Source organism: Citrus sinensis, chromosome 5, assembly GCF_022201045.2.
Source record: "Citrus sinensis cultivar Valencia sweet orange chromosome 5, DVS_A1.0, whole genome shotgun sequence".
Taxonomy (NCBI): domain Eukaryota; kingdom Viridiplantae; phylum Streptophyta; class Magnoliopsida; order Sapindales; family Rutaceae; genus Citrus; species Citrus sinensis.
Genome location: NC_068560.1, coordinates 34,174,229 through 34,200,922, shown reverse-complemented (window position 1 = coordinate 34,200,922; position 26,694 = coordinate 34,174,229). Strand labels below are relative to the sequence as shown.

General features: G+C 37.3%; 5 protein-coding genes across 7 annotated transcripts; 3 read left to right on the top strand and 2 right to left on the bottom strand.

Annotated features, from left to right (window-relative positions):
- Nucleotides 1-2,465: 2,465 nt before the first annotated feature.
- LOC102630633 (vacuolar iron transporter homolog 3-like) lies at nt 2,466-3,651 on the bottom strand. Its single transcript, XM_006472905.4, has one exon. It carries the CDS (start codon nt 3,429-3,431, stop codon nt 2,757-2,759), a length of 675 nt encoding a protein of 224 aa, XP_006472968.2. The 5' UTR covers nt 3,432-3,651; the 3' UTR covers nt 2,466-2,756.
- An 8,455-nt stretch (nt 3,652-12,106) lies between these two features.
- LOC102630324 (transcription factor VIP1) lies at nt 12,107-16,044 on the top strand. The gene is made up of 4 exons (XM_006472904.4): nt 12,107-12,823; nt 13,030-13,162; nt 15,192-15,276; nt 15,508-16,044. Exons 1-4 carry the CDS (start codon nt 12,264-12,266, stop codon nt 15,765-15,767), a joined length of 1,038 nt encoding a protein of 345 aa, XP_006472967.3. The 5' UTR covers nt 12,107-12,263; the 3' UTR covers nt 15,768-16,044.
- An 8-nt stretch (nt 16,045-16,052) lies between these two features.
- Nucleotides 16,053-19,384, top strand: LOC102630025 (abscisic acid 8'-hydroxylase 3-like). 2 transcript variants are annotated; one of them, XM_052442499.1, is made up of 10 exons: nt 16,053-16,192; nt 16,285-17,058; nt 17,184-17,502; nt 17,600-17,752; nt 17,932-18,198; nt 18,289-18,375; nt 18,467-18,545; nt 18,618-18,724; nt 18,814-18,932; nt 19,045-19,384. In XM_052442499.1, exons 2-10 carry the CDS (start codon nt 16,850-16,852, stop codon nt 19,133-19,135), a joined length of 1,431 nt encoding a protein of 476 aa, XP_052298459.1. In that variant the 5' UTR covers nt 16,053-16,192; nt 16,285-16,849; the 3' UTR covers nt 19,136-19,384. The 2 variants fall into 2 exon arrangements, with proteins under 2 accessions (XP_052298459.1, XP_006472966.1); XM_006472903.4 differs by having other exon boundaries at nt 16,184-16,707; nt 16,833-17,058.
- Nucleotides 19,385-19,546: 162 nt separating this feature from the next.
- On the bottom strand, nt 19,547-23,055 carry LOC102629552 (serine decarboxylase). 2 transcript variants are annotated; one of them, XM_006472902.4, is made up of 6 exons: nt 22,617-23,055; nt 22,136-22,495; nt 21,297-21,528; nt 20,997-21,190; nt 20,753-20,889; nt 19,547-20,266 (listed from the first exon to the last, which is right to left on the bottom strand). In XM_006472902.4, exons 2-6 carry the CDS (start codon nt 22,434-22,436, stop codon nt 19,700-19,702), a joined length of 1,431 nt encoding a protein of 476 aa, XP_006472965.2. In that variant the 5' UTR covers nt 22,437-22,495; nt 22,617-23,055; the 3' UTR covers nt 19,547-19,699. The 2 variants fall into 2 exon arrangements, with proteins under 2 accessions (XP_006472965.2, XP_006472964.2); XM_006472901.4 differs by having other exon boundaries at nt 22,136-23,055.
- A 1,017-nt stretch (nt 23,056-24,072) lies between these two features.
- LOC102629268 (SKP1-interacting partner 15) lies at nt 24,073-25,679 on the top strand. Its single transcript, XM_025096832.2, has one exon. The coding sequence runs from the start codon at nt 24,359-24,361 to the stop codon at nt 25,460-25,462; it is 1,104 nt and encodes a 367-aa protein (XP_024952600.1). The 5' UTR covers nt 24,073-24,358; the 3' UTR covers nt 25,463-25,679.
- Nucleotides 25,680-26,694: the final 1,015 nt, after the last annotated feature.

The window sequence follows — 26,694 nt, the reverse complement described above, 5'->3', positions numbered from 1 at the left end:
AAACTCAAAAGAAGTTGAGTCCGAAGCAAGCACGGTGGCAAGATTTCCTTGCGGAATTCGACTATCGGCTAGAGTACAAACCGGGGAAAGCCAATGTTGTTGCGGACGCTCTAAGCCGCAAGGCGGAATTGGCAACACTTAGCATAAGCCAACCGAAGTCCGACCTTGTCTCACGCATCAAGGAAGGCCTCCAACAAGATCCGCTAGCAAAGGATTTGCTGGAGAAGGTGCTCGAGGGAAAGACAAGGCGGTTTTGGCAAGAGGAAGGCATCCTTCTCACCAAGGGAGATCGGCTGTTCGTGCCAAGGTGGGGAAACTTGCGGAAGGAAGTGATCAAGGAGTGCCACGACTCTAAGTGGGCTGGTCACCCAGGAATCGAGCGCACCACCGCACTAGTTCAAGCCTCGTATTTTTGGCCGCACATGAGGGACGACATCGAGGCATATGTGCGAACTTGTCTTGTGTGCCAACAAGACAAGGTGGATCATCAACTTCCAGCGGGATTGTTAGAACCGCTACCACTAGCAACAAGGCCATGGGAGAGTGTCTCCATGGACTTCATCACATCGCTGCCCAAGTCCGAAGGTTGCGGTAGCATCATGGTCGTTGTCGACTGATACAGCAAGTATGCTACATTCATTGCCGCACCCGTCGATTGCAAAGCGGACGAGGCAGCCCGCCTATTCGTCAAGCACATTGTGAAGCTTTGGGGAGTTCCGAAGAGCATTGTGAGCGACCGAGACCCTCGGTTTACTGGGCGGTTTTGGACGGAGCTCTTTAAGATGTTGGGGACCAATCTTAAGTTCTCGACAAGTTTCCACCCACAAACGGATGGGCAAACCGAGCGTATTAATGGCCTCCTCGAGATGTACCTGAGGCATTATGTGAGCGCTCACCAGCGGGATTGGGCGAAGCTACTCGACATCGCCTAATTTTCTTATAACTTGCAGCGAAGCGAGGCTGCAGGCAAGAGTCCGTTCGAGATCATCATGGGATTCCAGCCCATGACCCCCAATGCCATAGCCTCGACTTACGGAGGGAAAAGCCCCGCGGCACACAAGCTCGCCCGCGAATGACATGAGGAAGCGGACATCACGCGAGCCTATCTCGACAAAGCCGCGAGGAAAATGAAGAAATGGGCTGATACAAGGAGACGGCATGTTGAGTACAAGGAAGGAGATCAAGTCATGATCAAGCTCCTACCCCAACAATTCAAGACTTTGCGGAAAGTTCACAAGGGGTTAGTGAGGCGCTACGAGGGACCCTTCCGAGTTGTTCGACGTGTAGGCAACGTCTCGTATCAACTCCAACTTCCGCCAAGACTCAAGATCCATCCGGTCTTCCATGTGAGCCTTCTCAAGCCATATCATGAAGACATGGGAGAACCAAGTCGCGGAGAATCGAGGCGCGCGCCAACTGCCGTTGTCACCGCGTTCGACAAAGATGTGGACTACATCATTGCGGACCGAACGGTTTCGAGGATGGGCGTGCCAGCACATAGTGAGTACTTGGTGAAGTGGAAAAACCTCCCCGAGAGCGAAGCCACTTGGGAACGGGAAGATGATTTGTGGCAATTCGCTGAGCACATCCAGCACTTCAAGCACGAGAGCGCGACGAGGACGCCGCGAGCTTAGGTGGGGGAGGATGTTGCGGACCGCCCAATCCGCTAGCCCAATTGCCCACAATTTCGGGCTAGAGAGCCAACACAAGGCCAAAAGTGCTAGCTTGGCCCAATTCCGGAAGGTTCTAGGCAACTCTAGCACATGTGAACATGTAAATATTCTAGAATACTTTATACAATTCCAGCACATACAAATAGCTAGGAAATTGTAAAATACTCTAGAGTTTGACCAAGTTTGGCAAAGTTAGGTAAAGTTAGGCAAAGTTAGGCAAAGCCTCCCCTATAAATATGGAATGACATTAGGCATTTGTATCCAACAAGCATTGTAATCTCTCTTTGTGCAATACAAGTTTCTTTGGCTCAATTGCTCTCTTCTCTTGTTCGAGAATCTCTAGGCTTACTTAGCAACATTCGGCAAAGTTGTCTAAGTGCCGCACGGGTTAGCTGCGCAAAACACTCATCCCGTGACAATTAGCCCTGAATTTATATTACAATACATATCCTTATAGACCCGCCCGCCAAACATACCCAATGTGTGCACGAGTCTGTTGGCCTTGGCTACACTAACCTTAGATATGTCGAAATCTACTTCACCGGCAGATTACCTTCTTCCCCGGTTAAAGTCACTTGCTGTTGTGTCTCTTTTGAAACCGTTTGATATTATCCAACGGCTGATTAGGAAAGTTTCTTTTGCTTGTTTTTTTATTTTATTTTCATATACTTTTATTTTCCAAAGTGACACAAGATGTTTCCAATTTGTTTAATTTTTAATTTATAAAACAAAATTAAATTGCCTTCAAAATGACGAGAAAGATGTAAAGGAATTTCAGATATGCTTTTGACATGATGTATAAAGAGAAAGATTTGCTTGCATAAAAAATATCCGTATACATGATAAGATTATTAACATAGAGATGCTACAAAACAAAAACATTTTTGCTCTTGCCCCGTCCTTTTTCCTACTTTGTTACAGCCACCATTCGATTCATTTCATGCACATATATTCATGAATATCGCTCACAATTCACATCCTCCAAAAAGAAAAGCAAAAAGTGTACAACAAAGATAACATAAACATTAATTAGACAGTGAGAATTAGAAAGGGAAAAAGAAAGAAAAAAGGAAAAGAAAAGAGTCACAGCCCGCTTGAGCCGATTAACTTGGTTAGGCCAAAGGTGATAGCCATGGCGAGCCACCCTCCGACCAAAACCCTAACCGCTGATCGAACCACCGGAGCCTTCCCTAAGATAGCTCCAAGCCACCCAAACACTGCTAACGCCAAGGTCACCGCGGCAACCACCACTCCCAGCCTTATCTTATAGTCTCTTATAAATGATGCTGCCAATAATGGGACCATTGCACCCAATGAAAACGCCAGAGCTGAAGCTGCAGCTGCTTGTATCGGGCTTGGCAAACCCTCTTCCTCTTCCTTTTCTTCTGTCACTCCGCCGGTATTGCCTTGGTCTCTGTTTCTTTTCAGCTGGGCTACCTGAATATCCAGCTGTGAGTAAACAGAGACGAACTCGCCTATGGCCATGCTGCATGCACCGGCCACCAGACCCGCAAAACCGGTGAGAATCATTGCTTTTATGTCCTGTTTGACCGCTCCAACGCCCATCATTAAGGATGCTGTGGAGACAAGGCCGTCGTTAGCGCCTAAAACGGCAGCTCGAAGCCATTGAGAGCGCTTGGAGTAATCAAAGTCCTTACTGGTTTCATCAAGCTCTAGGGTGGTTGTGGCTATTGTTGTTTGGTGCTCGACATCGTTCACTGGGACGGTAAACTTAGCGTTGTTGAAGGAAGTTGCCATGGAAACTAATCAAATTAGTAAGTGAAGAGATGAGAAAAAAATGAGAAGTTGATAAGTGATGAAGAGATCAGAGAGAGAAGATGAAGAGTTGAGTGTGGAGGACACACTCCCTATGGAAGGGGTATTTATGGAACGAGAAACAGCTTTGCTTTATTTACTATAATGGACGCAAAAGCTGTGTGGACCATATATACAATCCCACTAATGAAAAAATTAAAATATTATGTAATTGACAAAGAGATATAATTCATCAAAACATGGTTGTGTGTAAATATTTAAAGAATTGATCGCGATAATGCATATCCAACTGATACATTGTGTAGAAATTAGGAAGAATCGGAAGATTCCATGTACACTAGTAGTAAAATTCTCTATTGGCTATACCAAGTAATTACGAATCATCTTTGCAAATTATCTAATGGTAAAGTCTATCACCACCAACTCTCATTCACTCATATGCATGGGATGGACCCGTGAGATCAATTCGCTACCAAACTCGGATTTGTTGATTCAGAAAGCTGTGCGGGTAAACTGTAATTACAAGAACTAATAATCAAATGGAAGAAGCTACATATAGTTAGAGAACCCACCCTTCAAAATTTGGTTATGATTGTCCCTTAAACTAGCTAATATATGGAATAAATATTGATGATGAATTTGTTGAGATCATGTAAATCTTTATTGTGCAATATCGTTAAATTTAAATTAAGAAATGAGGACATGTAATATTTAATTTCTGAGGCAGTTATATTTCAACAGAAAGTTCATGACTAAAGCATGAAAAAATGAAGTACAAGACAATAAAGGAAGAGGAAAACAGTTCTGTTACTCAAGCTTGTGTATGCGTGCATATGCATGCAAGAAATGGAAGCGTTTCAAAACTTTCAGTTTCTTCAGTTATTAAAATTTCGAAAACTTTTAATTTACTGGAAATTTCTGCTTTTTCGAGGCAGTCTAGGGAGATTGCCAACCAGATCGTCAGGGAGACTCGGTAGCTTATTGAAGAAGAGTACATGCAAATTATTTTATCTCACAGTTTCTCATTTCAATTCATCTGTTTTTCGGATATTTTAGAAGAAATAGATAATTGAATTGTCTGTCTCTGTATATTCGACAATAATTTTTTTAAAAAAAAAAACTCTTTAAAATAGTTGCGACGATCATTCTATTGAGGTGAATAGCTTAACTGCTGTCACATTAATTATCAAATTTTGTTAATTTTTTATCCACTCAACGGTGTTCAAACTGTGGGCCATGATATTCTTAATGTATTGCAATTAGACTTCATACGGAAAATGTAAACCCCTATCCAAAAAAAAGAGGGGTAAAAAAAAAGAAAAATCCAAATGGATTGCTGACTAAGATAGCACAATTTAGTGAGAAAAAAAAAATAATTATGGATGAGAGGAGTGTGGTTTCCACACGAATGCCACCATCTCTCAATTGTTTAGTCAAATAAAAATGCACTTAAAATAGTGAGGTGTGTCTTTGTTATTCTTTCCAAATTTCCACTAAGACATGCTTTCATTATCATTTATCACTTTGCATCCTCCTTTCTATCGTGGCAGAGAAAATAATGCCTTTACGGCTTTACTTTGTGCTTAATTTGATTGTTTTGGTTTCCATCTAAGTATTATCAGAAGAATTGGCTTATTTGCATTTATAATTCAATAAAAGCAAATTTCTCTTAATTTTAATTTAAAGGTGGCAGTAAAAATTTCGCCAAGTTGTTTGCCTTTATATATGGTGAAAAGGGCATGTCAAAAGTTAATTAGATAGATAATTCATATGGTATATTAACGTTGATTTCACTGTCTTGTGCTCGAAAGCTCCTATTTCATTAACCCCCAAAAAAAAAAAAAAAAAAATTGCCTTTCCCTAGCAAGGAATTGTGTATTGGGGTTTGCATGTCCTTAGTCAATTTGAATTATGTCACAGATGCATGTCAATTGCAAAATTAAAGCATTCCCATGTGTGTAGTGTATTCCTTTTTGGCAACATCACCCACCTGATGCTTTCAGATAAAAAGCAGAGTCTTTGAGCTTTGACGGAGGTTGTGCAAATCATGGTGGAGATAAAATCCATCAGTCTTTGCTTTATTTTTGGCCAAATAAAATCTTACCCTAAATAAAATAGCAGGTCTTTTCTTGTCTTCCAACATTGCCGCAATAAGACTATAATTTTGGTTGTTCTCGGTACGCAACGTTAATGTCGAGTCTTATATCCGATCTCATGTTAAATCTGTAATTTTTTTTAGTTATTCTTTTTAGATTTTTTATTTTCTTAATATATGATGTTATTTTAAGATTTTAAAATTTTATTATTTTAAGTTTTTTGATATTTTATTTTTAATTAGAGTCAACGTAATTAAATTAATCTTACTTACTCGTGTGTATGGATTGGAAGAATGGAGGAGATTATCGAACAAGTAAAAGAATCCAATTCTTTTTTTCGAAAGAATTGAACTAGTGGCAATAAGTCACTTTTCCAATGTTATCCCAAAAAATTAATATGTGTTTTAGTTTACCTATTAAGTTAACTTGAGAAAATATGTTTACCATATTATAAATAGGAGGTCTTTAGTTGAGGTTCAACTATTCAATAAAAAAATATCTTTTAATAATTCTTTTGGGATTGTCTATTGCAGTATTTCTTGTAATAGAGTGTAATTTAATTGTATTGGTTTGGTCCGTTACTAGAATAATATCTAGTATTCGATTATCCTATTATCCCACTTCCGCTACCCCCCTTCATTATATATACCTCCTAAATTTTAGGGTATTGTCATGAACTTATGGTTGATTATATATATTTCACGATTTGAGAAGTGTAAAAATAAGTTAAAATACAAAATTAACAACTTGACAAATAATGCAAATAAAAATTTAGTGGAATTATATATAGCATATGAAATGATTGTAAGTTATCTATGCAGGATTAGCATATTGAAACACTAATGATGTTTGTTGGATAGGGATATATTTTAATGGGTATTTCGAGAACCTATTAGAGCCAATATTGCACTTTGGGAAGATTGAGTTTGCACCCACTTGCTCATGAAATTGTTGAAGCTTCCCGTCATGGAGATACATTGTTGGCTATTGACTTATAATTTGCATTAGGGCATAATTTCGTAAACTGTTTTTTGTTGGCCGGCCATGACTAACAAGAAAGGCAATCATGAATCATGATGATCAAATTAATAATGAATGTCATGACATGCATGTTACATTAGTACAGGGGCAGCCTCGATATATATTTTACATTCTGAGTTCATCTTCCATGATATATCTGCAGGGAAACCGTCAGATTGGTTTGGTCATTTTCGGTGAAAGCAGTAATTTTAGTATTACTCACACTAAGCTTAGAAGGGGATTAATTTAATTTGAGGTGGAATGATGTTGGTTGGATGAAAATATTTTTTAAGGGTAAAAAACAGTTTCATGATTGATAATTAGGAAAAGAGGGAAAAAATAGAAATATAAATATATTTAAATTTCGTTGGTGATTGCATAGGATAATTTGACCTTGAGTTTTTGAGTAAAGCTTCGGATAGAAAAAAAAAAAAAAATGCCACTAGCAAAACAAAATCGTATGCGTGTCGTCTCGTACAGACCAAAATGAAGAATCGAAGATGAACAGAAAAGAGATATCTTTAAATATGCAAAATCGTGTGCCCCCTTTTTCTTTGTCCCCAATGGAAGATAGTACTAGAAACTACGAGTGTTTGGACTTCGGCGAAAGGGAGCCCAAAATGATGATTCCGTTTCTTGGGCTTGCTTAGGATTCAATTATCGACCTTTCGACACCTCTCAAAATTCATCATAAAATCGTTTTCGGAAATTAGTTAAACATCTAAATACAAATTAATTTATTTTTTATTTTGAATGGATATTTAATTAAACAATTAAATTTTTTTTTAAGATAATTCTTTACACACACCTCATTTCATAATTTATATTTATATTTTATATTTTAATTGAAAAATGAAAAAAATTATGAGAATTTTAGTTATGAAAATAAAAACTATATAATAAGAGGGAAATAATTTAATATTTAAGAATTTTTAATATATTTTATGACTAAAAATTTTAAAAATACTTTTTTAGATAAATTTTTTTGGAAAGGTGGCTAATTTTAATATATGAATTTATATTTTATTAATTAAACTAGGTTATTTTGACAAATAAAAGTCAAAGGGGGTGTTATAAGGATTTTATAGGGGTATTAAAACCCAACTGTAAACTAAGACTGGGCCAAAACCCAAAAACTGATTCACAAATTAGTGGGGCTCCATTTGATATACGACTTTCATGTTTAGCGTAGAACTATTGGCACCCCCATAGAATCCTTTTAAAACCCCTTTATTTCACTTGACGGTTTTAACCTCAGTTAAAATTACACCAAAGGACAACAGGAAATTTATTCAAACTCGGACAAAACCTGCGAATATGTTATAACGTTTGCTTCTTTGTTTTTCCCTCAATTTGTTGCTGTATATTAGATTTTTTGTATTATCAAAAAGAATTCCTGATTAAAAAAAAAACAGTTGTATAGTAATTTAGCCACAAAAGATTCCACAGACAACTTGCTGAAACACAATTGATACAACAATTAACTAAAAAAATTTGTCAATTGGATCATGGGTGATTATGGCAATTCAAAATAACTTCTTAATGAAACCTTTTCTCTATAAGAAAAAAATAAAATTTAAATAAAACACAAAGCCCATAACAAATGTTCAATTCAAGAGCTCCAGTGAGTTGCAAGATGCAATTGCAGGGAGTGAAGAGTACATGAACAGTTGTGTTCGTTTCTACTGCGAAAAAACCATAAATATATTGATATTGAGCGAGCAATAAGTACCCAATTGATATCGATGGCGGGGTTTGATCATGAAACATGGGGTTTATTTATTTTTATCTTAAAAATAAAGAATTCTAAGTGGTGTTTGCGGGGCTGCCAATAATGGAAATATAATTTAAGCCGTCGAAATTATTTGAAACAAAACTTAGGAGCCGGAGCAATCTTATTGAAAATTAAGAGGTTAGGCATTAATTTGAAGTGCATTGAAAATATTTGACGAGTGTACTCAGTGGAGAATGAATTCTCAATTAATATAAAAAGGAAAGAAATTTGAATAAAAATTATTGTGAAAAAAAATCTTTGAAAATGGCATGGCAAGAATTGAAGAAAATGACACTTAAAAATAATGATCAAACCTACGAACTTCCACATCTTAATGCGTAGGGCGTAATGTGCATTTATTCTCTTTTGTCATAAAAGTTGCTTTGAAGTTGAAACTTTCGAGCAATCAAATATAAAATTAGAAAAGTGTTCCAATAAAAATTGATGGATGCAGAAGGAAAAAAAAAAAAGAAAGAAAAAAAAGACGATGGGACATGTTGGACTTCTAGGGCCAAATGTCAAATTAATGATGACTTATGTACAAAATTGCAGACTTTTCAGGTAATGGGACAAAAAAATTGAGTGTGTAAAACAATTTATGTGTGGGTAAAACTGTTATTCATTGTAAAATAGTATGTTAATTTTTAGGATAAAACTGTGGTGCCGTGCCACAGTTGCACTCAACCGTTAGATTCCTACTTATTTAAGTAGACTTCATTTATTTGAGTAGATCCAACGACTGGTGCAACTGTGACACCGTGTCACAGTTGCACTGTAACCTGACCCTAATTTTTAATTTACTTTTAAATGTGTAAAAAATTTAATTCATCCTTATTTTAATTTGGAACATGAGTGTATAAATAGGAGCGTATAAATAGGAGCGTATTGATAAAATCTTTTTATCTTTTTAAATGTAAATAAAGATAAATTAATATTTTCACATTCTAATTGTGGGGTACATTTTTGTTTATCTTTTGTCTGTTGACACCAAATTCAAGTAGTAAATGTGGAGTGAATTGTAATGTCTTGTATTTTGAGTTATAGCAATTATTTTATAGGATAAGGATTTAATATTGAGTTATAGCAATTATTTTATAGGATAAGGATTTAATATTGACATGACCTAATAAATAATGTTAAGCAATAGGGAAAAAATAAATGTATAAAATAAATTTTAATTATTGATTTAGTGCACATAAAAACTAATTCCAATACAAAATTTAATCATATTTTACATAATGTTTGCATCTTTTTTACTATAAACATAGTTTAAAAAAAGTGTTAACATTATTTTTTATTTTTTTCTCTTAATTAATATATGAGAGCTTGTGAATTAAATTTTTATATAATCCTCTTTGAGTAGCAGTTCGAGTCTAGTCCAAAATGGCCTACACGTATAAATTTATAGCCGCATAGATTGGACTTATGATCTAAATTTATTTTGAAATTCTCTATGTTTGTTTGGAAAAAAATAGTAGGAGAGGAGAGGAATGAAAAAGAAGGAGAGGAAGAGAAAATGAATGGAAAGAATGGTCAATGCCAACCTCATTTTCATTATCTACTTGAATATGAAATATATCTTTTCTCCCCTTATTTGTTTCCAATCTCCTCCTTTCCTCTTCTCTCTTCTCTTTATATTTTCCTAAACCAAACATGATGTCAAAACCAATTCCTTGTAACCGGCCGAGAGTTGGTTTTTAATCAAAATTTAATATGTAACTTCTCACTTACTATTTAGTTTTGCAGTTAGATTTTGTGGTTGGGTCTTAAAATATTTGATAAATATTTATAGTTGTCGTTTAAAAGCTAATTTGATTGTATCTCGTTTATAAGACTTTTATTATTGTTGTCAAAATTTTAATTAAAAAATTATATTTACCAGGCATAAATAATTTTTATTAATATTTAATAATAATAATTTTTTCTTCTTTTTTTTGGGTTTAAAAATTAAGGATCACAATTCCAAACGATACCTTAATCGACAGTAATCTTAAAACCCATTTCTTGAACAAGTGGCACAATCACGGTGGTGCTGGTGCCTGGTGCAGATTGCCCACTACGCCTAACAAGTAATTAAGTAATAAATTTGGAGGCCAAAAAGTTTACGAAAGTACAAAATATTTATATTATCCCTCAACCTCCACATGGCCAAGCTGCAAGTCAAGAAAGGTGACGTGAGCCCAACACATGGCTTGATCTATGGAAATGATTACCATAATATATAGACAGTTAGACTTGAATAATTTGAATTTTCAACCATTACAAGTCTAAACCTATACTTGCATTATCGTCAGATATAATGTTATTCAGAAAAGGCCAAGAAATGTGAAGCTCCTTGTGCTAACCATATAAGACGATTTGCTTAGGCCACGCTTAACTAAAGAATATTGAATTATACTTTGTGCACGAACAACTAACATGCATGGATGGTGTAGGCCAAGAAATTTAAAGCCTCTGCAGGCTTTATGAACTAGGAAGGGCTTGGCTAGGTTACAGACCATGCAAGTACAACTAAAAATGGTGTTGCTTGTTGAAGGGTCCTCATAAAATGAAGCGTATGCCCCACATGAGTTGACTCCCAATCATCCCGCTGAGCTTGGCAGTACTTGAATGGTCTGTAACCTAGCCAAGCCCTTCCTAGTTCATAAAGCCTAACTGTTCTTTTTTCTTGTTTTTTATTAGAAATAAACCAGAACGCAAAAATGGATGTGCCACGTGTAAGTCCGTCACCGAGACTTCAGGAAAAGGAAAGTCTTTACTGTCGGTGCTCGGTCACTCCTTGTGGAGACAATTTATAGTGGACCACTAATATCCCGACGACAGATTACGAGTCTGGCGATTCTGCTCCTAACACTTTATTTTGGATAATTACACCTATCTCCTCGATTTTAAGATTCTTCTAACCCATACCCCATTTTCATCAAAACAAAAACTTTCCCTCCCTTCATTCATGTATAAACTGTATTTCACATTTATGATAGATGGCATTTTCTGATAAATATATCTAAACATACATTTTTGTTTAAATATTATATCAAAATTTACAGATATTTATAATAAAAACATTCCAATAGCTTTTTTACATAATTTCATGAACAATTATTTTTGTATTAAAAAAATAATACAAGAATAGCACAACAATATTAAACAAAAAATATTTTTTATCTTTTAGTAATTATGTACTATTATTTGTTCTCATATTACTACTTTAGTTTTATAATTGTATAACATTAATATTTTTTTACCTGAAACAGGAAACTTTTTCTAACACATTTAAAAGATATTATCAATAGAATGTGTTAAGCTCTCAATAAAATTTTTAAAACAATCACAATAATCATATCTTACATTAATTGAAATCATTATCTTAACTTCTTAACGCGATTCATTATGAATTTTAAGAAAATATTTTTTAATCTAAATTACTTGTTAAATTTAATTTCTGATTAATGAAGTCAATAACTAAGAGTTAATATTACCTAATAATGATCTTGAGGTACGAATGCAATTTTATTAAATGTTTAAGTAATAAATATCAAGTTAATTCACAAGAATTATATTAACAATTATTTTAATAAGTAAATAAATACGAATTAAGCTTATTATGATTGTTTTACTTTGTTCATTACTACTTCGTTACCTTATTTTTTTTCTCTAAAGAAATGAGGGGAAAAAGAAACTTAAAAATAAAAAGAAACACTTGTCTATTAATTACATTGAATTCCCAAAATCATTTACTGTTTTCAAGGAAGCCCCGTCACCAAGTCAAAAACTAAAGTTATTACATAAGTGACAGCTTACACAACCGCGTACACTCTTTTGCGTCGCAACTCGCAATGCCGAATTATTGAAAAGTCCAACTACTACCACCACCACCACTACAAACAACGCCACCGTTTTGATCGACCAAAACGACAATTAAGAATGAATCCTAGCAAAACGACCGGCAAACAACCGATGGCCGTAGACATAGACGACATGCCGGAGACGCCTCAGCACCGTGGGATCCACCACCGTAGGGCCCACTCCGACACCTCCTTCCGCTTCGATGACTTCTTACTCTTCGACCCCTCAGACCTCGACCTCTCCGCCCTCGACCTCCCCTCGCCCAATCCGACGCCGCCACGTGGCGTCCCCATGGCCCTAGATTCCTCCGAGGACTCCTCGTCCAACAGCCACGGCCAGAAGCAGCAGAAGCAAAGCCAAAACCCGCCGAAACCTAAGCCTATCAACCACCTCCGTAGCCTCTCCGTTGACTCCGATTTCTTCGACAGCTTGGGTTTGACCTCCCCCGCTTCAGGTGGCGGTGCAGGAAACAGTGCGGCGGGGGCGGGAGGAGGAGGAGAGAAGAGAAGTTACCATAGGCATAGTAACTCAATGGATGGGTTTGAGGTAGAGTCTATCTTAGGTGACGGTGTTAAGAAGGCCGTGGATCGTGATCGCCTCGCTGAACTCGCCCTCATCGATCCCAAACGAGCTAAAAGGTTTGCTTTCTCTTCAACTTTTTCACTATTACGACGACATCGTTTGATGATTTTGTATTTATTTATATTTGTTTGCCATCTATGTGAAAGAAAATAAAAAAAATAGTATTTCATATGTGTTAATATATATATCTTTCTCAAGAGTGAAATTAACTTTTGGGAGTGGGTACAAAGATTGTTCTAATGGGATATGATCTTTTTTGTAGGATTTTAGCTAATAGGCAATCAGCGGCTCGTTCAAAGGAGAGGAAAATAAGATACACGAGTGAGCTAGAGAGGAAAGTGCAGACACTTCAAACTGAAGCAACCACCTTGTCTGCACAGGTCACAATGTTGCAGGTAAGGTTTCGTGATTGCATATAGTAGCACTAGATGAGAGAATTGTTGACCTGCTGATGTATTTAGGGTGTGTATGCGTGGTTTATGATAACCTTTTTTCTGTCATTGTTTTTTAGTTTCATACTCCAATTACAGTTGTGATCTTCTGTTAAACTTTCTTTAGATTTTCATGTACTGCACATTTTTATTCCATAAGTCTGTGATGTACGAGGTTTTTTCTTTTGGCAGATTTTCTCCACCCCCTGATGAACTTATTTTTGAGCAGTTAAGAGGGGTTAATGATAGGATGTTTTATCGATCTAATGATTACATTATTGAAAACTCTTAATTGAGTGATTCTTCGTGAAAGGTGCTTCTAATGCAAGGGGTGTCTTGTGTGCATTATTATTATCATTATTATTATTTTTAAAACTAAAGCAATGCTGTTTCTCAATACCAATTGCTTGATGTTTAAATGCAGGCTTGTTTGAGACTTCGATTTGCACTATTATTCTTTAATGCTTATTACTCCAGGGCTTGGCCATTTCTTAGATTTTTGTCCTTTCTGCGTTGCCCTGTTTTGTCTATATCTGTCCACAGTAGGAAACTAAAGTCTACCCTTCTTTCCTGTTGATTCTTTTTGTGCACTCATTATTTCACTACTATTTATTTTATTTCCCATTTCATTGGCCTTCCCATCTACATGTTAATTTCTTAGTTCTCATCAGTCATGGCTTTTGAACATTGTGTGACGCATCTCATCTTACCATCACTCTGATTCTCTGAATCCCGTAGAATATGGCCCAATCATTTGGCGGTTCTGGTGCTGAGCTTTGAGTTACATGCAATGTTGGTGTAGCTCTTGTTTTGACTTTTGTGAAGTTAAAATGGCTATACCAGTGTAAACCCAAGTTATACTGTATTGGATACACTAGATTTTGTATTATTGAAACCTTCATCTGCAGTGATCCGTCATCTATATATCACCCGCATCAATTCGTATTTTCATGTATCTTATTCTCAATTTTCAAGGTGAGAAGTTACGGGTGGATTTGTCAATTTTGACACAGCCATTAATATTAGTTGCTGTGGACTATGTATGGTTGATTTCAGATTAATTAGTTACCAATATTAGTAATTACCACATTTGCATTTTAGTGGAAGCTAGATGATATGATTGAATTTAGATTAATTAGTTATTAATATACCTAGTTTTGTCACATATACATTCTAGTAGAATCTTATAGTTATCCATTTGATAGCTTATAGATAAGTGCAAAGGCATAAATTATGGACCACGAAAAATAAACTGCAAAGGCATCAAATATGGACCACAAGAAATAAACTTTGAATATAATGATGAATATAATATTATTTGAAAGACAGTGGAGTGTACACACATGCAGGTGTAATTTAGATGTGTGCCTGTGTTTGCTGTACTGGTTAATTCTATGTTTTGAAAAGTAAATGAGCAAAGGTTCAGTAAGTGGTATGAATATCTGTCAAAAATGACATAATGTAGATGTGTGCCCGTGTTTGCTGTACTGGTTAATTCTATGTTTTGAAAAGTAAATGAGCAAAGGTTCAGTAAGTGGTATGAATATCTGTCAAAAATGACATAATGTAGATGTGTGCCCGTGTTTGCTGTACTGGTTAATTCTATGTTTTGAAAAGTAAATGAGCAAAGGTTCAGTAAGTGGTATGAATATCTGTCAAAAATACAGTAATAGTTTCCTGCAGAAATCATGAATGGTTCTTCTGGTGCTCCACATTTATCCCTATTTTCCCACTAGCTTTAATTCTTACTTAGGCACTTTTCTGGCCTTAGCTTAATTTACTTTAGAATTATACCATTTTATCTTCACGAGCTTCTTAATCACCTGTGGTTCTGTACAGCTTTCACTGTTCTGGATACGGTATCAATTTGATAATACTCACGAAAAGCATTTTAAAAAGAGGGTTGGGGAGGGGGGGGGGGGGGGGGGGGGGGGATGGTAGTATATGCAAAAGAGATCATCTATGTTCATTTACATTGTTCTATGTGATGCAGAGAGACACTACTGGGCTAACAGCTGAGAATAAGGAACTCAAACTGCGGTTACAAGCTATGGAGCAACAAGCACACCTTAGAGATGGTATTAATTTCCTGGTAACTTATCATTTTAAATGGAGTTTGTAAAGCGGACTAACTTATCCCATTCCCATTTCATGAAAAATTTCAACTCTTGAAGTTAATGGAATGTCTTAAATTGAAAAGTGTTAATATAACAATTAAAACAATGCTAGACTTAAAAGAAATGCACAATGAAAAAACTAGATTTATTTTGAGTGCTATTTCTAATATTCTTTCCTGGTGGCTTACACAGCTTTAAATGAAGCATTAAGGGAAGAAGTGCAGCGGCTTAAGATAGCTACTGGCCAGATTCCAGCTGCAAATGGGAATCCTTTTGGCAGAGGATTACCTCCCCAGTTTCCCTCCCACCAGCAGGCCATGCATAACTTTGGTGGCCCCCAGACTCAGCAGCAGCAGCAGCAGCAACAGCAACAGGTGCCTCAGCCATCGACCAACAATCAGACTCATGGGCAGTCACGCCCGAACTTCATGGACTTCAACCAGAGGGTCTAGTTCCATTCAAGAAACTTCATTGTCGGGAATCTAATCATTGAGAAAGTAGAAGGATATTATGCATGCCATTTGGTATCTCTGTAAATAGAAATGTTGGTGCGTTGCAAGATAAGGTTGTTAAAGAGTGTTGCTCCCAATCAGCCCCTTGTATCAGTTGCACATATGGCTATGTTATTCGGTAGGATAGAAGATTAGTCCAAACATGATGTAGAAAAACTAGATGGTAATGGTATAATTGATGGCTGGGAAATGGATGGTTGGGATCTTTCTTTGCTTTTGTGGAACGGTTGTAGAATTGGTATGACCCAACGGACGTCATGTTAATGATTTTTTTAAAAAAATTTTACAATTAGTAATTGAAATGCCCTAGTGGAGGGTGACTCTGATAGGGATTTGGGATCTTGAGCAACGCAGTAACTGGCAAGGTACAAGGAGACGTAATTTTCTTGACGGCAATTTTGATGATACTTTCTTGTGATTGAATCATTGAACTTTGTTTATTTTTATTAACTTGCAGGTGAGAGTGGATACAGAGATGCAATCTTCATTCATAATAATATACGAGAATAAATATTATCGGTATTATAAGTGAATTTTATGCTTTGGGAAGGAAACATTGATGAAGCCAATTGCAAACTCAACAGTCAACTTAGTTACGGGCATCTCGTAGCCATTACCAATGAGTGAATGAAAAATCAAGTGCTGAGCAATTTTGTTTCATCCACTTTTAAGTGGCCGAAAGTGACAAGTAATTGATAACATCAAAGATGTTTACCTGTCAACCCAATAATGTTAACATGTACAAACAGAGATGAGGAACAAAGCCTGCAGAGATACCAACTGAAGAATAAATGAACAGACTTAACGCCATACAAGTTGATCTTTCATTGAAAAGTATGCTCAAGGAATTTCCAACTGTGTATTACACACCAACAACATCGTAAACAACAAACTTTGTCCTACATTCCTTTCGAGTGTTTCACATGTAACAAAGTGCATAAATTCCGCAACCTATGATTTGATAAATGCAAACATAACTTTTTTTTTTTTTTTTTATCTGCCAAGTGATACAGAGACTGACGATGGAGCTAAGCATCTTATTGACCATGGTGCTCTTAGCTGTGTTTTTACTTTCATTTTTCTTCTTAATGCGATCGATGGCTTCACCAAAAGAAATGGAGGGAATTCCAGGGAGCCTGGGCTTGCCTATAGTAGGTGAAAGCTTCGCATTTTTATCTGCTTTTTCAAAACCTTCTGGCATATACAGCTTTGTGAAAGAAAGGCAGCAGAGGTACAAAAATAACATATACTAGTTCTTTATTCAAAAAGTGCATAATTTAAATTAAAAAAAAAAGAAGGTTAAAAAACGAGAGACTTCTTATCATCTCATGTACATGCATCAATTTTGCTCCCCAGGTATGGGAAAGTGTTCAAGACTTATACGTTGGGAAGATTCTCAGTGATAATGACTGGGAGAGAAGCAAGCAAAATTTTGTTAACAGGAAAAGATGGGATGGTGAGCTTGAACCTTTTTTACACAGGGCAGCAAGTGTTGGGTCCGACCAGCTTGCTTCAAACCAATGGAGAAGCACACAAGCGGCTGAGACGTCTGATTGCTGAGCCCCTCTCAGTGGATGGCCTGAAAAAGTACTTTCAGTTTATTAACACACTGGCTATTGAAACATTAGATCAATGGTCTGGGAAAAAAGTGCTAGTACTTGAAGAGGCTTCTACAGTTGAGTCTTGATTGTTGAATCAAATGGGAAAATTTATTTGTCTCCTGGAAATATTACATTGCTATAGTATTAACTAAATATTTTGAATTAATGCAGTTCACTCTCAAAGTAATAGGGAACATGATAATGAGCTTGGAACCTACCGGCGAGGAGCAAGAAAAGTTCAGAGCCAATTTCAAACTCATTTCTTCATCATTTGCATCGTTGCCATTAAAGATACCAGGAACTGCTTTTTATCGCGGTATCAAGGTAATACTTCTCAGTTGCAATATAAAAGAGTCAAATGCACACCTTATATATGCAACAGCAAATGTTAAGATCGAGATTTGAACTCCAAACCTCTTGTACCTCTCTAAAAAATCCTACCGGTTGCAAAACTAGTATTCACATTTTTTGTTTCCCTCTGGCATGATGTTTGATATGATCAGGCTCGAGATAGAATGTATGCCATGCTAGATTCTATAATTTCCAAGAGGCGAAGTGGGGAAAGCATCCAGCAAGATTTCCTGGAATCTTTGATAATAAAGCATAGCCAAGCAGCAGATGAAGAAGCTAATGAAGATAAACTAACTGACAAACAATTGAAGGACAATATACTTACTCTTCTTGTTGCAGGTCATGATACCACAACTGCGGCTCTCACATGGCTCATCAAATTCATTGAAGAAAATCCGGCTGTTCTGCAAAAACTCAGGGTAATGTTAACTTAACTTTCTGCTGAAAGTTCTAACTTCCTATGCTGGAGATATTTTACTGGAATTTGGTGATAGTTTTGATTTTCGCAGGAGGAGCACCGTGAAATCCAAGCAAACAGAAATGGTGGGTCAAATCTGACTTGGTCTGAAGTTAATAACATGCCTTATACAACCAAGGTAAGCAGCATAAGAACAAATGTTTGCTTTCAGAATCATTTCTCCATTGAAAGCTCACTGATTCTTGGTACTTACCTACATTGAAATTCAGGTAATTAGTGAAACTCTTCGTAGGGCGACGATACTGCCTTGGTTTTCAAGAAAAGCCGCTCAAGATTTTGAGATTGAAGGTACGATTCTGCTAAAGCTGATATTTTCAGCAAACTTATGAATTTGTGGTTCTAAATTGTTTTGAACTCCAGGGTACAAAATCGTGAAAGGTTGGTCAATTAACTTGGATGTTGTCTCTATTCACCATGACCCTGGAATTTTTGCAAATCCTGAAAAGTTTGATCCCTCCAGATTTGATGTAAGCTCATTTCAGTTTGTAATTTGTTCATCAACTTTCTGACTCTCTAAATGCACTCCAGGAAATAATTTGTTTTTTTCCAATGGCAGGCACCAATTAAGACTTTCAGCTTTCTTGGATTTGGCAGTGGACCGCGAATGTGCCCTGGAATAAATTTGGCTAAATTGGAAATCTGTATTTTCATCCATCACCTGGTGTGCAGATACAAGTAAGTTGAATGATAACATGTCAAAATAAAGTTACTGAGGTACAAAATGAATCACAGTTTAGGCAGCTGTATCCTGATTCTAAAGTTGTGAATTTGTTCTCTCTCATCACAGGTGGAGAGCTCTGGAGAAAGATGACTCCGTACAACCAACACTTGTCCGGATGCCGAGAAACAAATACCCAATCGCTGTTGAGCCTCTATAAAATGTCTCTCATCAGAGAAACTGCTAAAACCATTAGGAGAAGGATAATAAGAGCTGAAAACGAAGCAAGAACGAAAACCAACACAGACCAAGTAATAGTCTGTGAAGCCCAAATTCAACTTCTTGTTTATGCCCCTGCAATGAAATAAAATTTATAATTTTCGAAATAAAGACAAATTATGAATTACGTGCTACATCAAATTCACACATCGTAGAAGGATTGATTTCCTTCAATGGGTGATTTTAAGTTGCCTAGCGCAAATTTTTCAATTATTTGTAGAAGCAAATACGATGACTCTTCATATATGAATGCTGGAGAACAAATCAACAAAAGGTTAAAAACAGACAGGAAATCTCTCCAGAGTTGAGACTTCTAATTTCTGATGCAGTTTTATTTATGGCAATTTGGGAATAAATTCATTGGGACGATATATTAAAAACGTAACTAATATGAAACATTATAGAACCTGGAAAATGTTGCCGATACAAATTCTGATTCCATTACAAATAAAGAATTCTGCTACAACAAGACAACAAACTGAAACAATCCTAAGCCATAATGATTTCACTTGTGCGCAGCACAAACACAATTCTCACTTCCTATATCTGCTGCAATGCAAGGAGGCTGTCTTTTTCCATCCTCATACCATGTTGAGCGATTGTCTATTAACTCGTTCAAGAAATCATCCAGCTTGTCAATTGTGACATTGGGCATCACTACTACATGTGCAATGTTACCTTGGCAAGCAAGCTGCCACCTACGGACAAACTCTTCATCTTGAGGACGCTCAAACACAACGGTGCTGCTAAGCTCATTCAACATGGCACTAATCCCAGCATCAAGAAGGCGGTCCTTCAAGTAGTGAGCATTTCTAAGACACTTCTGGACTTCTTTCTGGAACCCTTTGTAACCTTTTCTATTGAGGGTGTACCAGAGGAAGATAGGAGCATGGCCATTTCGGCTTCCCATGATTGTGGCATCTCTTGAAGCAAGGTACTCTACATTGCTTGAAAGGACATTGATGTGTTCCATTCTCGTTATTTGAACACCACAAGGCATTGGACATCCCACAAATTTGTGGCCTGAGACACTCACACTTCCAATGGGTTTCTTAAAAGAAACCTTTGGTGCCTGCACAGCGACAAGAACAGTAAGCCCAAACGGTTTAATAAGTTCCACACAGGACTATGCATGGACCAATATTCACGGAAGGTTTCTGTTAAATTTGAGTAACAAGAAGCTACTGCACATACTAAGCTTCTGGGACTAACATTAATGCGATGACATTATTCAATAATCCACTAGTGAAATGTGACAACGTTCTTCACAAACTAATATTATGAACAGGACTTTAGGCAAAAATTGATTAAAACAATGCCTGAAGATAAACATGGAAGACAAGAAAAGAAGGTGAACAAACTTGTCAGTATCAAGCATATTTGACGAATTGATATTAACCAGCGTTCCACAGACCATGATTGGTTTATACAAGGGCATAGGATGCCATTTAATATGCAGGGGGCAATCAGCCTCTCTGAGAAATGGGCATAAAATGCAAAATAAGGCAACCAAAATTTTTAACTTTGTCTGTCAATAGTGGCAAATGGGAAGACTTACTTTTTTAACAAAAGGCATCATGAGTCCAAACAGAGCTCCATCACAATGAATGTAGAAGCGATCTTGCGTAAATCCACTTTCTTCAAGAGTTTGAATAACAAGATCAAGGTCATCAACAGCTCCTTTAACAGTAGTTCCTGCAATACAGGTAATCCATCAAACCAGGGTTGTGATCCCTGCAGACTCATACCCACTGTTCAATGTGTGAACATGTAAGGAAGGGAGCAAAGATAGAAAAACAGACCTATATTAACATTAATGATAGCTGGCTTGTCCTTGTTCTGGAGTAATTTAGCTTTAAAACCAGCACAATCAATTTCACCGGAGATCAAACAGTCAACCTTCACACATTCCATTCGATACATACGTGCTGCTTTAAAGACAGAATAATGCGATTCTCGTGATGCATAAAGAATTCCATCAGGAAACACCTCTCTCCTGCACAATCAGATTATTTTCTATATCACATATCTGTGACAGAAAAAACATATAATTTTGTAATACCGAAAGAAACACCATGAAGCTAAAGCCACAAGCTACTCACCCAACTAATATTCCATGAAGGTTGCCTTCTGTACCACAGTTTGTAATGTATCCCCAGTACTCATTATTCTCTAGTTCCCAAAGACGGGCAAACCAATCCAAAACACCAACTTCAAACTGTCTTGAATGAACACCATAGTTGCTCTCAATAAATGGATCCCCAAGATTATTGATGGAGAAATGCTGCAACTGAGCAAGAGCACCATAATCGAAGTCCAGATTATAAGGATAACCTGAAACAATGACACCAGTCAACACAACTGGTCACAAAATAGAAAAAAGAAGTAATGTGCAAAAAATGGAAAAAAAAAAAAAATCTTGGAAGCAGCAATTTTTTCACCTTCTTTAAGTTTTCCATTTTTTTAACTCAAACATCAGCATACACATAAGTAACCTAACTTGCATTAAAAATTTCTGATATTACATTACTACATGTCATCACCACCCAGTAGCAAAGAAATGAAAAAATAACAAATGATGATGATAACAATTTTCTGAGACATGGTAATGCTTAATCACGACCCATGAAACTAGGCAACTTGTTCCTCTCTTCAGGCAGTTGGCATTTAGCAACTAAACTAACAACCAACAAAACTTCCATGACAAGTTACTAAAACTGAGGAAGCACAAGTTCATCATTGCGTTTCCCGTACGGCGGGTTTTAATCATTTTAACCTTAAGCATAAATGGTGGATGACAAGCGAGTGACCGAATCATTAAATCAAACACTTTCGTTTGTAGTTACAAAAGTACCCTTCATTAACAAAAGTATTACTTCATGTTCTACCAAAACGACATAGTTTATGAAACATCTGTGGTGGCTCTGATCTTTTAATTTACCTAAATGGTGTTTGGTCCGTTCCATTAAGGTCTTCCTATATCGAGCCAAGACCCCAGCCATGTAAGCCTCCTTGTCGCCAGTGAACTCGTCGTCTGCCTCGGGTTCCGTGACAGAGAAGCACGACGCGTGTACGTTCTTCCCAAGCACAATCTCTTTCTCGGCGGTCTTATGCTTCAGCTCATGGCCGTTTTCCGTCACCACCGGAGGCACCGGTTCCGCCACCACGGCCGTTGGATCGAAGACCGGACCAAATTTCTCGGCCAACCCTCCGTTCACCTGCTTCATCATCGCTTCAGCCATATAACTTGCTAAAAATAACTGATCCTTTGATCTGAGAATGGAAATGAGAGTCCTTTGATCTGAAAATGGAAATGAGAGTAATTCCTTGTTACAGCAAGCAAATTGCTCTAGATTTTAATTTGTATTTTAACAAAAATAGAAAAATTGCAGATCTGAAATGAAGAGAAAGAGGGACCGCACTTGATTGGTGGACTAAGAGGCGGTGTACTCGTTCAATCAGACACGAGAGAGAGCTGCAAATTTGGAGAGTGAAAACAAGACGGCTCTAGCTCCCTATTTAATATTTATAGTCGCGATTCTCTGGCTGGAGAGATTTTTTTTTTTCTTTTAATTTTTTTTTTAATTCCCAATTACTGAATTATTATAAGGCTAATTACATTGTGTTTCACGGACAAGGCTAGGTTGCAGAAGCTGCAACTAACAGCCAAGGCAACAGCTGCCTTGGCCTGGTTGCATCGGCACCAACATGCGTGGGGGATTCCCATTGACTATGTTACTTGCAGAAGCTGTGACATAGCAAGGTCCTGTGTTACACAACTTATGTAAAACTGTTACGGAATTGTGGTTTGGCTATTAATAGTTATCATAATATGCCAGCTCCAAATTAAATAAAAAATAAGAAATAATTTAGTTCATCAGAGCCCGATCATGTTTATTATTTCATCTATCTCTTTTAAGCAGCATGTGAAAATCACATGATTAGACGAGTTTTCAGACATGGCATTGGAAGGAGACCCAACAACCAAAGCCGCACATGCACAATGCGCTGCTGTGAACAGCGTTAAAGATTTATCTTAAACGGTGACGTATCTATCTCTCTCCGTGCGTACATTGGTGGAAAATTTCCTTTAATCATTATCCAAATTTCATCACAGCGCAAAAAATAAAAATCATCAAAGCGAGACTCTCCAACGTGGAAAGATCAAGATTCGGGATGGATAAGTGTCGACCGGACACGTATGTGAATCACGGCAAATGAGTCTAGTAATTAGCACTCTGTGTTCCAACAACGGTAAAGATCAAGGGCATGTAGAGGGAGGGATTATCTATCTTCTTACATATAAATTTTTTGTGATTTTTTTAGTGAATTGAGAAAACAGAGCTAGATCTCAGTTTCTAGTTCTTGAGAAAGTGTTTTGAGAGTGATGAAAAACAATAAGAAATAACCAGATATATATATATATATATATATATCATTTCGACAGCATTTCTTAAGAAAGCATTTTGTGGCACAAATTGATTATTGATGTTAAAAATGTGGATAGTGGTTTGGAGATGCTGTTGGGATGTTGCTAGCTACTGTGCTTATGAATTAATTGTAATGAATACGACACTCATCGATAAATATAGATTCACTGATGATGTAGTTTATCTATCTTATTCCAAATAAGAAACTAGTTGTTTTTCATCACTTCTATGATTGTCATCTCCAATCAATATTCAAGGGGGTCGTCAATGTCCCGATACGGTATGATTATAATTTTTTCTATCTGTGAGCGATATGATATATCACTAAAAATATCAAGGATTCAAATTACAGGATCCCATTTGTATTACTGGAGGTTTTTGAAAACGGGTGTTTCGTTGAAAGGTATTTTATTTTTTATCCCAGTTTTGTGATAGTCTCGTGGCCTCATTTGATTTGTAGAGACAAGCTATGTCATTAATCGTGAAACTATAAAAGAAGAAGAATCGTGGCGTTATTGACCCCATATAATTTTTGAACTTTTTACCCGCACAAAGACACGAGTGAACTGAGCGGTGAAGATCCCCGATTTAGGTATTCAACAAAATTCCCAACAGGTCCCCTGCCCCTCCCCTCTTTCATCACACGGTATCAAGTATCAACATCCAAATCTTGGAAGAAAAGGAAAAGAAAGAAAAAATCGCCCGCGCCCCCCCAGTCCTCTACGCCGCGTAAAATGGACGCACCCCCGATCTACGGTCTCCCGCAGGACACGCTTCACCAAATCTTCTCATCGCTCCCGCTCCGCCAAATCATGATCTGCCGGTCAGTTTGCAAACTCTTCAACCAAATCCTGACGTCATCATCCTTCATACACCTCATCTCCACCCAAAAACCTCCCCTCTCCCTCCTCGCCCTCCGCCCACCTCACCACCAGCGCCACGTGTCACATTCCGCGGCCGCCCTCCACGTGTACGACCCCAACCAAAACCAATGGCTCAGATTCGATCTCAGCTTCCTCCCTTTCAGGTCACTGCACCCCGTCGCTTCTTCCCCAGGTCTAATTTATCTCTGGGGCGACTTGCCTGACTCTCCCGAGTCAAACAAGTCACTCATTGCTTGTAACCCGTTGACTCGTCTGTACAGAGTCTTGCCTCAGTTGGGCTCCGCCTGGTCGAAGCACGGATCCGTTTTAGTTGACTCACTTAACAAAGTAATGGTACTCACCGAACTCGCTGCTTTATTTTTCTCTAATTCAAATCACTGGCTTAAATTCTCTTCAAATTTGCCATCAAAACCTAGGAGTCCGATCCTTATGTTGAATTCGGTTTACGCATTATGCGACGTCGGATCGCCGTGGAGGAGTCAGTGGAAGTTATTCTGTTGTAATTTATCGAGTTTAACAAATTCACAGCAGTTTTGGCATTGCCTCGAGAGGCGCGAGTGGGGGGATGTGTTTGATATTCTAAAACGGCCTCGCTTGGTGCGGGGTGTGGGGAATAGGATACTGATGATTGGGGGATTGAAGTCTTCCTTTACATTGAATGCTTCGTGTTCGACAATATTGATATTGAGATTGGACTTGGATTTGTTGGAGTGGGAAGAAGCAGGGAGAATGCCGGTGGAGATGTACAGGTGTTTCTCAGAGTCCAGTAAGTTTAAGGTGTTTGGAATGGGGGATAAGGTTTGCTTTTCGGCCAAGAGAGTTGGGAGATTGGCGTTGTGGGAGTGTGAGAAAGGAGGGGGAGGAGAGTGGAGATGGATTGATGGGTTGCCTGGGATTGGGGATGGGCCTTGTCGTGGATTTGTGTACGAAGCTAGTCTTAATGCCTTGCCTTGATTCATTTTCAGAGGTTCGTATTCTGCTGTCAAACTGTAAACGTTGTATTGCAATTTTTTTTTTTTAATTAATGGAAAAATGTGTAATGTTGTTTCTAGTTCATTAGCTTTTTACTTGGAAGAAAATGGAAAATTGGATTAAGTTTTGGTGTTGGTGTTTGTCAGAATTCAACTGAGTAGAAGGATATAATCCCAAAAGGAGATATGTTATTTTCATATGATACCTCGTAGCTGTGTACATTATCCTCAAATTTGTCACCAGTTCACTGTTCTGTCGCCATAGCTGGTGAATGCTGCAAATTCCTGTGTTGAATCTTAGGTTGAATTGATTTTTTGAAACATGTTGTGAGAAATAATACACTTAAAAAATTAGTTTTTGGCTGGAGACTAGTTAGAGGCATATAACTAGTGCTTTTGCCATTCACTGAGGCTTAAAGATAGTCCACAAGTGGGGTTTCAGTGTGCTTGAGGTCAGAAGTTACCATGTGAGAATTGACAGAATGCACAGGTTGTTAGGAGTTCTAAGTGCTTGTTTGGTATGACTTATCCAATGGCCATAGTCTTTATTTAATCCCAAAAGTTCTTTTCACAGTTTTTTTGTTGTTTGGTTTTATTTTGAGTTTTTGCTGATTAAATAAGATATTTTCCCTTTGCTAGTAAAAGCTCAAATTTTAGGCTTTTGGGTGGAGGTTGGAGAGCTTTCTTGAAAAGTTAAATTGTCTAACATGTCCATTATTTATTTTATATTCTTACTTCATTCATTTCAGAATATAACTTTAAAAACTTGTTTCTTAAAGTAATTTTACAATTTTTTGTAAAAGCTCTCATTGACAACCCAATAACTAAAATTTTTTTAGTAAAAGCTTTACTTGAATACTTTGAAAAGTTAAACCAAACAGAGCTTGACACGCACATCCTCTAGTCACCTTATTTCCTCTATTTTGTTTTTTGGGGTGGGGTGGGGGGGGGGGGGGGGGGGGGGGTTGAGGATTAAAGAACCCGCGGCTATCGGAAAAACTACAATTAGTGTTAACCAAGGAAAATAATTCGTGGTAAAGACAAGATACACTTGGCCCAGAAAGACCCCTGCTTGAAACTCAAAAATATCTTGTGGGATTGTGACATTGTGTGACATGAGACAATAATACCACTTCTATGATAGAGCTCTTCATTCCTGCTTTGCCTCATCCGGTATGTTGTGATTGTAATCATTCCAGTTTTTCTATCATTTCA